The sequence below is a fragment of the Gossypium hirsutum genome, chromosome A01 (genome assembly GCF_007990345.1).
Source record: "Gossypium hirsutum isolate 1008001.06 chromosome A01, Gossypium_hirsutum_v2.1, whole genome shotgun sequence".
In the NCBI taxonomy this organism is placed as follows: Eukaryota; Viridiplantae; Streptophyta; class Magnoliopsida; order Malvales; family Malvaceae; genus Gossypium; species Gossypium hirsutum.
This window is the reverse complement of record NC_053424.1, coordinates 535,067-550,308: the sequence shown is the minus strand read 5'-3', so window position 1 is coordinate 550,308 and position 15,242 is coordinate 535,067. Positions and strand designations below refer to the sequence as shown.

The 15,242-nt window shown below is 28.5% G+C and overlaps 1 protein-coding gene across 1 annotated transcript; it reads left to right on the top strand.

Moving 5' to 3' along the window:
* The first annotated feature begins 7,909 nt into the window (after positions 1 to 7,909).
* On the top strand, positions 7,910 to 9,035 carry LOC107928855 (uncharacterized). Its single transcript, XM_016860128.2, has one exon. It carries the CDS (start codon positions 7,995 to 7,997, stop codon positions 9,000 to 9,002), a length of 1,008 nt encoding a protein of 335 aa, XP_016715617.2. The 5' UTR covers positions 7,910 to 7,994; the 3' UTR covers positions 9,003 to 9,035.
* The last annotated feature ends 6,207 nt before the right edge of the window (positions 9,036 to 15,242 follow it).

Genomic DNA, 15,242 nt, shown 5'->3' with positions numbered 1-15,242 from the left:
GCCTCAAGACACGTTGAGGTAATTTCAATTTCTGTTTTCAAAATTCAACTCATATTGCGAGAAATGAGTTGAGCCTCAAGACACGTTGAGGTAATTTCAATTTCTGTTTTCAAAATTCAACTCATATTGCGAGAAATGAGTTGAGCCTCAAGACACGTTGAGGTATTTTCAATTTCTGCTTCTCAAAATTCAACTCATATTGCGAGAAATGAGTTGAGCCTCAAGACACGTTGAGGTAATTTCAATTTCTGTTTTCAAAATTCAACTCATATTGTGAGAAATGAGTTGAGCCTCAAGACACGATGAGGTAATTTCAATTTCTGTTTTCAAAATTCAACTCATATTGCGAGAAATAAGTTGAGCCTCAAGACACGTTGAGGTATTTTCAATTTCTGCTTCTCAAAATTCAACTCATATTGCGAGAAATGAGTTGAGCCTCAAGACACGTTGAGGTAATTTCAATTTCTGTTTTCAAAATTCAACTCATATTGCGAGAAATGAGTTGAGCCTCAAGAAACGTTGAGGTAATTTCAATTTCTGTTTTCAAAATTCAACTCATATTGCGAGAAATGAGTTGAGCCTCAAGACACATTGAGGTATTTTCAATTTCTGCTTTTCAAAACTTAACTCATATTGCGAGAGATGAGTTGAGCCTCAAGGCACGCTGAGGTATTTTCAATTTCTGCTTTTCAAAATTCAACTCATATTGTGAGAAATGAGTTGAGCCTCAAGACACGTTGAGGTAATTTCAATTTCTGTTTTCAAAATTCAACTCATATTGCGAGAAATGAGTTGAGCCTCAAGACACGTTGAGGTAATTTCAATTTCTGTTTTCAAAATTCAACTCATATTGCGAGAAATGAGTTGAGCCTCAAGACACGTTGAGGTATTTTCAATTTCTGCTTCTCAAAATTCAACTCATATTGCGAGAAATGAGTTGAGCCTCAAGACACGTTGAGGTAATTTCAATTTCTGTTTTCAAAATTCAACTCATATTGTGAGAAATGAGTTGAGCCTCAAGACACGATGAGGTAATTTCAATTTCTGTTTTCAAAATTCAACTCATATTGCGAGAAATGAGTTGAGCCTCAAGACACGTTGAGGTATTTTCAATTTCTGCTTCTCAAAATTCAACTCATATTGCGAGAAATGAGTTGAGCCTCAAGACACGTTGAGGTAATTTCAATTTCTGTTTTCAAAATTCAACTCATATTGCGAGAAATGAGTTGAGCCTCAAGACACATTGAGGTATTTTCAATTTCTGCTTTTCAAAACTTAACTCATATTGCGAGAGATGAGTTGAGCCTCAAGACACGTTGAGGTATTTTCAATTTCTGCTTCTCAAAATTCAACTCATATTGCGAGAAATGAGTTGAGCCTCAAGACACGTTGAGGTAATTTCAATTTCTGTTTTCAAAATTCAACTCATATTGCGAGAAATGAGTTGAGCCTCAAGACACGTTGAGGTATTTTCAATTTCTGCTTCTCAAAATTCAACTCATATTGCGAGAAATGAGTTGAGCCTCAAGACACGTTGAGGTAATTTCAATTTCTGTTTTCAAAATTCAACTCATATTGCGAGAAATGAGTTGAGCCTCAAGACACATTGAGGTATTTTCAATTTCTGCTTTTCAAAACTTAACTCATATTGCGAGAGATGAGTTGAGCCTCAAGGCACGCTGAGGTATTTTCAATTTCTGCTTTACTAATTCTACTTTTTCAAATCAACTCATATTGCAAGAGGTGAGTTGAGTCTCAGGCCACACGCTGAGGTCTTTTCAAATTCTGTTTTTAATTTCTGTTTTTTAATTTCTGTGTTTCAAAAAAAAAAATCAACTCATATTGCAAGAGGTGAGTTGAGCCTTTTAATTTCTGTTTTTCAAAAATCAATCATATTGCGAGAGGTGAGTTGAGCCTTTTAATTTCTATTTTTCAAAAACCAACTCATATTGCGAGAGGTGAGTTGAGCCTTTTTCTATTTTTCAAAAATCAACTCATATTGCGAGAGGTGAGTTGAGCCTTTTGCAAATTCTGTTTTCAAAAATCAACTCATATTGCGAGAAGTGAGTTGAGCCTTGGCTCACGTGCTGAGCTATTTTCAATTTCTATTTTTAATGTCTAGTTTTAAATAGTCAATTCATATTGCGAGAAATGAGTTGAGCTCAGGATCACATGCCGAGTAAAGAATAAAGATTGGACAATTGAACAAAATTTAGTGCTTTTAAGTCTTTGCACTATCCTTGTTTCACAATGATAAGCAAAGAGGGGCAGTTGTAAGCACTAAATTTTTGTCCGACTAGAGTTTGTGTTTAATTTTCAAAATTTCAAAAAAAAAAAAATTTAAAAAATAAAAATTGCATTTTGACACCTAAACTTTTCCTAAATTTCATTTTGACCCTTAAACTTTCTTTAAATTTCACTTAGACCCCTAAACTTTCATTAAATTTCATTTTAATCCTAAATTTTCTAAAAATTACATTTAGCCCCAGAAGTTTTGCTGCATTTGCGATTTGGTCCTTCAGACAAGTTACATGATTTGGGGCACCCACTTCCAGATTTTCAGGCCATAAACATGGGTGGCTGCTCCTTCCCCACTTGCTACCTGCAAAAAAGAAGCAAAACCAACTATAAAAAGGAGTTTAAACTCCAAAAATGAGGACACCCACGAAAAAAAATAAAAAAAAAACTTGCAAAAAGAGAGATTTTTTCGAAGGAAAAAAGAAGAAAAGAGAAGAAAAGAGAAAGAGGAGAAGAAAAGAAAGAGTACCGGCGTCGGAGGAGGTAGCGGCGGCGCAAGCGGTGGTGGAGGCTAGACTTTGAAGAAGAAGAAGGAAGAAGAAGGAAGAAGAAAAGAGGAAGAAGAAAGAAAGAAAAAAAAAAGAAATAATAAAAAATATTATAACAGTCGGGTCAACCCGACCCGACCCACCTACGACCCGATCCGACCCAGCAGCCCAAGAAAAAACAAAAAAAAAAGAAACAAGCCCAAAAAAAAAAATCAAAGCAAAAAAAAAAAGCAAAAAAAAGAAGGGAAAGAAGCAGCACAAAAAAAAAAGGGCAGGCCAACAATAGGCCCAATTCCAGCAGCCCAACAAGCAGCCAACAGGCCACTAGCCAGCAGGCCCGCGCAGGCCAGCCCAACAAGGCAGCCCAGCAGAAAAAAAAAGGAAGAAAAAGAAGAAAAAAGAAAAAAGAAAAAAGGAAAAAAGAAAAAAAGAAGAAAAAGAAGAAAAAGGGGGTTCAATTTTAGCAACCCGTTCGGCGAAGCTCGTGTTTTAGATTTTTCGGTAATTTTATTTATTTCTCTTTTAATTTAATGCTCGTATTTTTATGTTATTTCATTTTAATATTATTAGCATTTTATGCATTTTATATATTTTTATATTTTTGTATTTATATTTACAATTTAATTAAATTTCAATTTTACTTTATTTTAAATAATTTTAATAAATAAGGCAACGAATCGGTTTAGCATCGAGTCACCGAATTCATCGCTATGTTGGGTGAATATCGATGGCTTATGTTAAATTCGGGACCCGTTTTAAAAATAAAAAATGTTCAAAAATCCTCGTGTTTCAAAAAAAAATTTCTCGTGTTTTAATACAACCCGATTAAATATTAAATTGAATTGGTTTGACACTAATTCGTCGATTTCATTGCCATGTTGGGGTGAATATCATCGATTCGTGTTAAATATGGTACGTTTTTCTAAAAAAAAATTCTTGTTTCAAATTTTCGAATCTTTAAAAATTACTCGTATTTTAGAAATTTTCGAATTTTCGCGTTTTCAAAAGTTTTCGTGTTTGAAAAAAATTTTCGCGTTTAAAAAATTTCTCGTATTTCAAAAATTGTCGTTTTTTATAAATCTTCGTGCTTTCAATAATCCTCGTGCTTTTAAAAATTCTCATGTTTCAAAAATCTTCGTGTTTTCAAAATTCTAGTGTTTCAAAAATTTTCTTGTTTTCAAAAAAAAAAATTCGTGTTTTAAAAAAAATATTTCCGTGTTTTAAAAATTTTTCGTGTTTTAAAAATTCTCGTATTTAAAATTTTTTTTTTAAGAAAAAATTTTGTTTCAAAAAAATGTCTTGTTTTAAAAATTCCCGTGTTTCAAAAAAAAATGTCGTGTTTTAAGAAAATTTCGTTTTTTTCCAAAAATTTTCGTGTTTCTAAAATATTCGTGTTTACAAATTCTCGTGTTTTCAAAAATTCTCGTATTTAAAAAAAAAACTTTCGTTTTAAAAAAGAAATACTGCGCTTCAAAATTCTCGTGTTTTTTTAAAAAAAAGGGGGTTCTCGTATTTCAATCGGATCACGACTAAATATTAAATGGAACTCGTATTTTTGAAAATTAGGACAATGCGCATTTAACGAGATACCAATTTTGGGCGTCGCGAGGATGCTAATACCTTCCTCGCGCGTAACCGACTCCCGAACCCTAATTTTCTCTGGATTTTTACGTGGACCTAAAATTACCTCTTTTTTAGAAAAGTTTAAAAATAAATTTTTCTTCTAAAAAGAGAATTTTGTAGGTGTCCGATCACACCTAGAAAAAAGATCGGTGGCGACTCCTTTTTTCAAATAAAATCGAGATTCAGTTTTCAAATTTATAAAATTACATCGACTAGCGCCCGTACCTGAAATTTTTAGGTCGCTACACACACATCCCAATTTCTTGTCTATGTCAACTTTAATGCAAAATCTCACATTGGGGCCAAGAAAGAAAACCTTATTTGTCGGTAAAAGGACAAACCAGGTCTTTAATGTTTTGCAATGGTGGACATTGGGACAATGATATTAATGTCTGTAAGAAAGAAGAAGAAGAACAGTCTGCAGAGATTTTCAGACATCTTTGATATGTTACTTGTGTTCTTGGATTACAAAGATGCTGGGATTTTAGTAGAATTTGGGATTTGTCAGTACTAAATTTTGTTGAAAATGAAGTTGATGTTGGTCTAAAATGGTAATTGATTAGAAATAATGTTTTGGGTGAATATTTTTTCTGTTCTGTGAACTTGTTTATTTGTTAGGTATTCGGGTTTTTGGTAGAGTCGAGATAAAAAATTTTCACTCATGAAAATAATATTGGACTTATTGAAAGGTTTATCGATTTTGGATCAACTATATTCGTAAACTTCTCTCGAAAGAATTGAAAATCTTTTTTATCACAAATATGAAGTTGGGAATTTTGTATATAGAAATGATGAAATTTAAAAAATTTGGGGGTGAAAGGTAAAAAATCTTGTGTTAAAACTTCGTAAATTAAATTATCATTTTTTTAGAAAGTATAAAAAATGATTTTTCCCGAGATTAAAAGGACTTAAATTGAATTATTATTTTTGCGTAATGATAAATTTAGCTTTTTAAGTTTTATTTTTGTTAATTTGGTCCTTATTCTTCTTTGTTTTAAATAAATTTGGCTTTTAAGCTTTCAAAAAAGAGATAAACTCGTTGTTTTTAGAAAAATGCTTACTAAATATAGTCTATGTGTGTACTTCATGTTAACATGACACTATCTATATTATATATAATGTCAATAAATAATTAAAAAATTATAAAATATTAAAAAAGCAAAAATATATATATATATGAAGTACATGCGGATTGCAATGCATGTTATATTTAAAATTTTAACATTTTAGTCTGTATTTCCATTAAAAAGTAGTAATTCGACTCTTTTTAAAGGGGTCGAATTTGATTATTTTTAAAATGTTAGGACCAAATTGAGTTTAATAGAAAGGACCAAATTAACAAAAAAATATATAAATATTAAGAGGGGCCAAAATCTTTGGTTGCCCCTTGTACATACTTGCTTTGACGGTTTGAGAGTACTTAACATGAAACTATATCTTTTCCTAAATTGAGTTATTAGACTCGTTCTTCATTCGAGTCCAATCGTATTTTTTTTAAATTGAGTCGTGATTCAACTCAATTCATAAACAACTCTACATGAAACTTAATCTTTGGATGAATCAAAGATTTGGGGATGGGAGGATAAATAAATTAATTTTTTGGGGTACTCATTTTGTCCAACCTAATGAACACCCTATTCCAACCAAATCATGCTTTTGATGCTTATGCCCAGGCTTGCACATTGCCTTTTTCATGTTTTTCCTTTTCAATATTTTATAATCTCTTTTCACTTATTTAGATTAAAAAAAATGAATATATCGGATAATATGTTATATGAGATTTTTAAAATCGGTTTGGTCGTTGAATTAGTCAAATTATTGATTCATCGGTCCAATTAATTTAATTAAAAAATTATAAAAATAAAATGTTAAAAAAAATTAACCCAATTCAATTGGTTCGCACCAATTCGTGAATCAACAAGTCCAACCTTTTATTTCGAACCGACACCTTAGTAGGTTCTCGATTTAACCCAGAATAAAAAATCCATGTAAGAAATCATTCTAAATCTATTGTAGTCCTTGATAAAAAAAACCAAAATTGATTAAATTAATTGAGTTAATTTTATCGATTATAATAAAAAATTGTTCTCTCTTTTAAGAGTCAAGTAGTATTAAATTTGATAAATTTTTAAAAGAACTTATCATAATTTATGTATCTTATTTGACTCGATTTAAGATTTATCTGAATCTCAATATAATTATCGAATAAAATAAAATAAATAAATGGTTGATGAAAATCTTAGTAGTCAAAGTAAGGAGTACTCAATAACTTAGCTTTAAAATACCAAATCATCATTTCCTCTTTTTTTTTTCATCCAATCAACAAATTTAAAAAAATTAAGGGTGTATATATATATATCCCAATTAGGTGAAAACATGAATGGTAGAAGTGAAAAGGAAAACCAATAAAATTTCAACACGTATTGGACTTCAATGATTATTACTTATGAAACTTAATGACTAAAAAATTCAAATTCAATTATTTTCGAGTTTAAATTGATTTGAGTTAAAATTATTTTATATTTGAGTCTTTTAGATTTGAGGCTCGTGTTTCCGAATTACTTGTTTAATTAATTTTGATTTGGTTCTATTTGAGTTTAGATTAATTATGGTTTGGATAGATGAGTTCAAATTATTAACTCTTTTTTTGTTTTATAATGAAATAAAGTTAGATCAAATTTTTGTATAAATCCTTAATCGAGCTCGAATTAAAGATGAGTTTGATTTGGTCTGATTTGGTTTTTATGAAGTTTTTGAATCATTCGTGATCATTTAGTTTAGTTCGATTCTCTATTTGTCTATACTACTTTTGTGTTTTGAGTTTATGGACTTATTTGATAATTTAATAAAATTTTAATTTCTTTATAAATATTTCAAAAAAATAGTTTTGAAATAAATATAAATTAGACATAAACTCTTACGTAGTTATTTTCAAATATATTTATATAAAAAACTTTAGATTGGTTTGATCGATTAATTCGATTTTAACCAAAAGATGTACAATATATAAATATATTTAGATATATTTATATCCCTAAAAGATGTACAATATATTTAGATATTTCTAAAAGATAATATCTCGTAATAATATTCTAATAAATATTAATTTAATTCAATTTTCGTAAATTACTTACACAATTATCGATATAATACATTTTTAAGTATTCATATTGCAATACAAATAATTTTATATATTTAATATAAAAATAAACTAATGTATTTATTCTTTTAAATATATACGGTTGAATTAAAATTATTTTTTATTTATACATTTAAACCATAATTAAAACTTGAAGCGTGTAATTGCACCAAATCGAAATTCATGTATCAAATTATATATTAAATTAAAATTCGTGTATAATTTTAAAATTATCCCTTTTAAAAATGGACCAAACACTCTTAACTACAATCCATTTTCAAATTTTCAATTTTTACCTAACTTTTAGAAGGTTCAATTTTGACTCTTATACTACTCTAGTCATTATTTATAAATGGGTCGCCCTTGTGAGACTTCACCAATTTTTCCCCCTCTCCGCCCACCTTCCCATTTCTATATCTTTCTACCTTTGATTCCCACTGCCACAAATGGAGGTCGAAGTGGTGGCGCCGCTCCCTACGACGGAGTTCAACTTCGACAGCTCATGTTCATCGCCGTACATCACCGCTCCCTCAAGCCCGCAACGCTTCGGCGGGAACCTCTTATTCTCCACTGCTCCAACCAGTCCTTCTCATGATTCTTCGTTGTACGGTGAACTCAACGGCGTTTCTCACGTCGTCGGTTCTTCACCGGCGGTCCCTTTCGAGTGGGAGCCAAAGCAAAGCAACGACAATGATGATGGTAACAATGGGTGTGGAGATTTCGAGTTTAATTTCAGCGGCCAGTTGGAAAGAACTTCATTATCAGCCGACGAGTTATTCGACGGCGGTAAGATAAAGCCACTTAAACCACCGCATTTGTTCGAAACAACGGCGGAGAACCACCATGAACCACCGCAAGTGAAACAAGAACAACGAGGAAGAGAAAGGAAATCTGGATTTTCATTTTCATCATCAACAACATCATCTTCAAGCTATAATTACAATCTAATTCACAAAAAAAGCCGATCTTTATCCCCATTTAGAGTCACCAACATCATTTTGGATGAACAAGATGAATGTCCCTCAAATTTCGAAAACCCCGTCAATTTTTCATCAACAAAAACCCCCAAATCCTACGTTTCATCGATCTTTTCAGCCATTTCGTTTCAAAGAGGCAATAAAAAATGGAAATTGAGGGACTTATTGCTGTTTAGGAGTGCATCTGAAGGCAGAGCAACTAACATCAAAGAACCTTTGAGGAAATACTCTGTTTTGGGTAAGAAAGAAGTGGAAGATGTTAAACACGCGCCATCGTCGACGACGGCGAGTTCGAAGCGGAGAACGCCTCCTGTATCGGCACACGAGCTGCATTATACGGTGAATCGGGCCGTCGCGGAGGAGATGAGGCGGAAAACATTTTTGCCTTACAAACAAGGTCTCCTTGGATGCTTGGGTTTCAACCCTGGCAGTATGCATGAGATTTCTAGTGGTGTTGGGTCTTTGACACGTGGATAAATAAAAAATTCCTTTTTTTATTTAAATTTTTTATTCGAGGTTGTCGAGATATTTTTTTCGATTTTTTTTTGTTTATTTATGAAATTATTCATGTTGGAGAGGAATGTTGATGTGGTAATATTTTTCAAAGACATAAATTATTTAATTTTTAAAATTTATTTATATATTTGAAAAATGCATATATGGAAAAAAATAAAAAGTCTAGAGAAAATAACTTCAATCTACCCTTTGGTTGGGCTTGTTTGGGAAATTAATCTTAATTTTTTGTGATTCGTACTTGAAAATATAATTTTTAATTATGTTGCCAATTTCTAAAAGTTATTAAGTTAATTTTTCGTTGATAATTAATAATTAGTCACAAAAAAAAACTTGAATAATTGAGTGATAAAAGAAAATAAATTTTATAATATTTCAGTGATTAAAAAGGAAATTTACTTATAATTGACAGCTAGTGTAATTTACCCATTTTTATAATACATAAAAGTTAATTATTTCGGAATTTGTGAGAATATAAATTTTAATCATTTTGATTGCCTTCTATTATTCCTTTCAATTCTTGTATAAACTTATATCTATAGAATCGGCATACATCGGAGTAATATTTTAGATTTATCGATGTTTTTAAATATTTTTTTATATATAAATTCTAGATGTATTTAGGGGATAGGAGAGTCCAATCCATTCTTCCATTGTATTTGAATTTTTTAAAATTTTATATTTAAAATAATAATAATTTATTTTGATTTATAATTTTAATTTCAAAATTTTTAATAATATATAAAAATATGTATAGGTATATGTTGATAGAGATGGATAATGAAACTAAAGTAACATTTTGTTTTATAATGAAATCGATACGTACCGATCAATACGACATCTATTGATATAATACCAACCACGAGTGATACCAAAAAAAAAATTAAGGAGCGAAATAGAATTATAAATTCTTGAGGAGTAAAAAAAAACAAATTTATCATTATAACAATTTATAATTTTATAATTTTTTTCCATTTTAATGACCAAGGCTCTTGTATCGACTAAACATTTTTCTATGTATATAAAAAAAAGTCATAAAAAATATTATGGAAATTTTGTATTGAGAGCTAGATTGCATTTTATTCCCTTTACTTAAAAATTTACTTTTTTATGTTAGATTAATGAGTAATTTGTTCATCTCTATTGAAAAGTGGTGCGGCTGACGTAATAACCAGACAATGATACATAGCATGTCACGCCTCATGTTGATGTACAAATATCAGTTTTTAACAGTAGAAATAGATGGGATTTTTAACAGAATAACTTATTTGCTCTTTGATCTAACATACAAAAACTGATTTACCTATTTTTTTAATAGAATGAACAAAATATAATCCAATACTTAGTACAAGGGCCTTTATAGTATTTTAACCAAAATAATTTGAGTTTTAAAGTTTTTATTTCATATTTTAATCAATCCACCGGAAAAGTGGTTGTTTGATAACTTTTTATCTTAAATTTTTATTTTATAAAAAAACATTAATTTAATGAATTTAAAGCTAAGAACTTAAGAAAGGTGAAATGTTGGAGAATAATATTACAGCATGGCATGGCTTAGCAAAAAGAAAAAGAGAGAAATAAAGTAAATGTTAGGACCATACATTGGAGTAGATAAAGCTTAATTTATGTACCATAATCATGTGTTTTTTTAGAGTAATGATGTTAATAATGGTGCTTAATTAGTGTAAACTAATTGTTATACACATTAATTAATTAAGGCTCTAATAGCCTCAAAAGCTATTGGGTCTTTTCCGGTGTTCGTAAAATGGAATTTCGAGTATTTAAGTTTAGGTATTTGAGTTAATATATAATAAGGTATCTGAACTTAGTAACTTATATTTACTAATTTGTATTTAATTTCTTTTTATTCTAACTGGTAACCAAACTTGAAAATCGTAAACTAATTTAGTACTTCTTTTAGGTATATGACTAATACTTAGACTTATCAATGGGTCGAGTCGGGTGGCCTGTCTGAAAAGTGGGACTGAAGCCTATCAGTCAGGCCTAGAATTTTGTTAGGGCTCAGCCCGAATCTGGACCAACCTGGCCCATGTACAACTCTACTAACACTGTTAAAATACGATGACATGACACTCATGACCAGTAGCATGGTGACACATGGTAGCCTCACATTTTAACATGTGACAAAAATAAAAAATAATTACTTAAATTTTATAAAAACGTATAATACCTCAAAAACAATTATGAACGTATTTGAGAGGTCCCTTTAGTATAGAGACTTGATCAAATTAGTCCATATATTATTAAATGGATCAATTTAATCTCCGTACTATAAAAAAAAGAATCAAATAATGTCAAATTAGAATAGAGTTAACAATTACTGTATAAAAAATATCATTTATTGTTTAACAAAGTTAATATATTTTAAAGTTTTTATGGTTTTGTATATGAAATCTTTTGTTTTTAATTAATTGCAAATGAAAAAATAATAATTTTTTAAGGTATTTTTTATACAGTAAATATTAACTTTGTTATGATATGGACTTATTTGATTTTTTTAATAATAAAGGGACTAAATTGATATAATCTTTATAATACAGGGACTTCCCCTATAAACCAAAAAACAACACTATATATATATATAAATATATCCAATTTCCATGATTTTTGCCTTAAAAAAATGAACCAATCTAACTTGTTGCTGTCGTCTTGTACTTTTAACTTTAAAGTTTTCTAAGAGAATGAAAGTTTAACAAATATATATATATATATAATTATAATAAAAATAAAGATTGCTAAAGTAGGCCATTAAAAAATTTTATATTGTGCTCTAATGATGTTCAAATGTATCTTACATTTGGAAGGACATATAAAATATGTATTTTGGTATGAATTTATTTAAATTTTTAAAAGTTTTTAATATATGTGGATTGAATTTTAGTTCGAGTGGTCTAAGTATTGTTACTAATGTAGGAGGATGTAGGTTCGAATATACTGAAGAGCTATGAGTAATTCTAAGTATTCTTGTGTCAAAAAGATTATTTATGATCAGAACATATTTATAAAATTTATATGATCTCATATTTATGTTTAAATATATATTATATCGAACATACAATTAAAATATGTTATAATTTTTTATACTTTTCGAAAATTAATAATTTTATTCTTATACTTTTATTTCATTAAATTTAGTTTCTATACTCTTTAGAATTTAAAATTCACGTTTTTTTTATATAAAAAACTAAACCGAAATGTTAAATATATGATATTTATAAATATATATATATTTGCCTTAAAAAATTGAACCAATCTAACTTATTGCTGTCGTATTGTACTTTTTAAGGTTTCAAAGAAAATGAAAGTTTAACCAATAAAATATATAATTATAATAAAATAAATAATGCTAAAGTAGGACATTAATTTTATTTTTTACATGTGCCCTAATGATGGTCAAATGTGTTTTACATTTGGAAGGACATATAAAATATATTTTTAGTATTAATTTATTTAATTATTAAAAGTTTTTAATATCTTTAAAAATTATACCGTCTTATATTCGGTACAAAGTATTCGTGGAGATCCTTGTATTAGGAGTCAGGTTGCTTTTTTTTCCTTCCTATTCAAATCACGAGTAAATTAGTCTCCATACATTAGATCAGATAGCAAATTACTGCTTCTGTTAAATATTTCATTAATTTCTACAGTTAAAAACAAGTCATTATACGTTAGCATGAGGTATAGGTGACATGCCACGTGTCATTGTCTGGTTATTCAATTAACTACGCCAGTTTTTAACACTACAAACGAATGAAAATTTTAACAGAAATAATCAATTTGTTTTTTGATTTAATGTGCAAAGACTAATTTACTCAATTTTTGATAGATTGAACATCTTAAATCAGAGATGTTCATAATAGTTGCTAACTCTTATACTCATGTTTAAATACATATATATATAAATATATATATCGAAATATACATTTTAAAAATAAAAAAAATTTAAATAATGTATATTTTAGAAAGTAATCTTAGGAAGTGGTGAAATTAGATATTTTGTGGAATAATTTGTGATCATTTAGCATCATTTAAAATTGGACAGATATGTTTGATATACAATATAGTTAAAAGTATGAAAAAGGGTGTTTAATTAATCAATGTAGCATGCAGGCCTAGTGATTATAATTTTGATCAAATAGTGAACCCTTTTTTTTTTTTTTGCTTTGTATTACAACCTGATGTAATCAATTACAATAAAAGAAATCATAAAAAAAAAGTGGTCCAAATTGGAAAAAGGTTTTGGTAAAAACACCTATTCAGTCCCTCTTAATTTCTGACTTTACCCCTGATTGTTATTGTAATAACTACGAAGACATGTGTTTAAACATGTATTATCATCTAATTTAAGGGTTAGAGATTTATGGGTTTAAGTTTAAATTCTAACATTTACGATCCTTAATTTATAACATATTTTATTATAAAGAGGAATAATGATAATTTTGCCTTTGATGTTTATATTTATTTTTGGTCATTATTCTTTTTTTTTAATCCAGATTTAATCGTTAAATTTTCGAAAAGAGTCTGAAAATTTTTTTAAATGGAAATACTAACTAAAATATTAGATTTTTTTAATGATTTTTGTGCGGCATCCCGTATGATAGCCCATGTGTACTTTATGCTAATATAACACTATTTGTCTTATATATTTACGTTAATAAAATCATTTAAAATCATAAAAAAAATGAAGCACACATGGATTGTTATCAGGGGTGAAGCCAAGAATTTTGTTTAGGGGACTAAGATAAAATTATATAAAATTAAATGCTTAAAATACTTATATTTAATGTTTTACATTTTAGAGGGCTTAAAATAGCAAGTATACCATTTGGCTGGGGACCAAGGCCACTGCTTGCGCCCCTGGTTGTCATGCAAACTGCAAACTACCGTGTTTAAAAATTTAATGTTTTAGTCAATATTTCGTTAAAAAACTCAACAATTTGATCCATTTTTTTAGAAGTTGATCATTAAATTTAACTCTTTCTAAAAGGTCAACGATCAATTTAAGCTAAAAAAATTATCAATTTGATAAAAGATGTAAACATTAAGAGCTAAATTTATGTTGAAGACATGATAGTAAACCACCATAGTACCATTTCCTTTATTTTTTAAGGTTAATTGCATCATATGTTCTCAAACTATTGTTAGATTTTCAAATTAGTCCTTAAACCTCAAAAAAATTAATTAAATCTTTAAATTATTAATATTATACCAATCAAATCATTCCGTTAACCAATCAGGCAAGTTAAGTGTTAAAATGTTAATTAAGGATGTATATTTAAAACACATGGATTAAATTATAAATGCATATGTACTTAACACATAAATAGAAGCATAATCAGAAAAATAATTTAACATAAATTTTTCTACTATCAAAATATAATTTTATCATTTGTAAGGAAAACTAATGTCATTATATTTTTTGACTAAAGAGTAAAGACCCAATGTTTGACCACTTAACATATAAACAGACATTTGCTGTCCAAGCAAAAGTGAGAGTGTAAATGAAAATTTGTCTCATTATTACTAATAATATGGCCGATTTATTAGACTTTAACGAGTTGATAATGTCCCATATAAATCAACGTTTAAAACATCGGCGGAAATGAGAAAAATTTGTTGGGAGTAAATTAAATTGTATATTAAAAATATAGTAAAATTATAATTTTATTATTTTAATAGTTTGTATATTTATAATTTGTAAAAAATTAAAATTAAATTATTATTTTTAAGAGGTTAAAGTGTAATTTTATTATTTTAATTTAAATTTTTATAAACTATAAAAAAAGACTTAAATAGAAAATTTTCTATTACGGCCCGACCCCCTAATACTGGTTTAAAATTTTATTTTCTAAAATCATTTTAATGTTTTATTTTTATCAAATGTTGCTCATTCGTTGGTTTGATTAAAAAGATAAGAAATAAAAAAATTTCAATTCCATCACTAGTTCAATCTATTTTTTTGCCGGTTTAATAGATCTGTATCGGTTTATGAATAAATCAATTTGATAACATTATCTGAATTGATATCCTAACAAATTCATAACTCAACCTATCCAATTTAAACATTATTATCTCACTTACATCGATTGAATTTATCAAAATTTTAATTACAACATGCATTTTCAATACTTAAATAATTTTAAGAATTTTTTTGTTAACCCCCAAATTTTCACCTAATGTGTA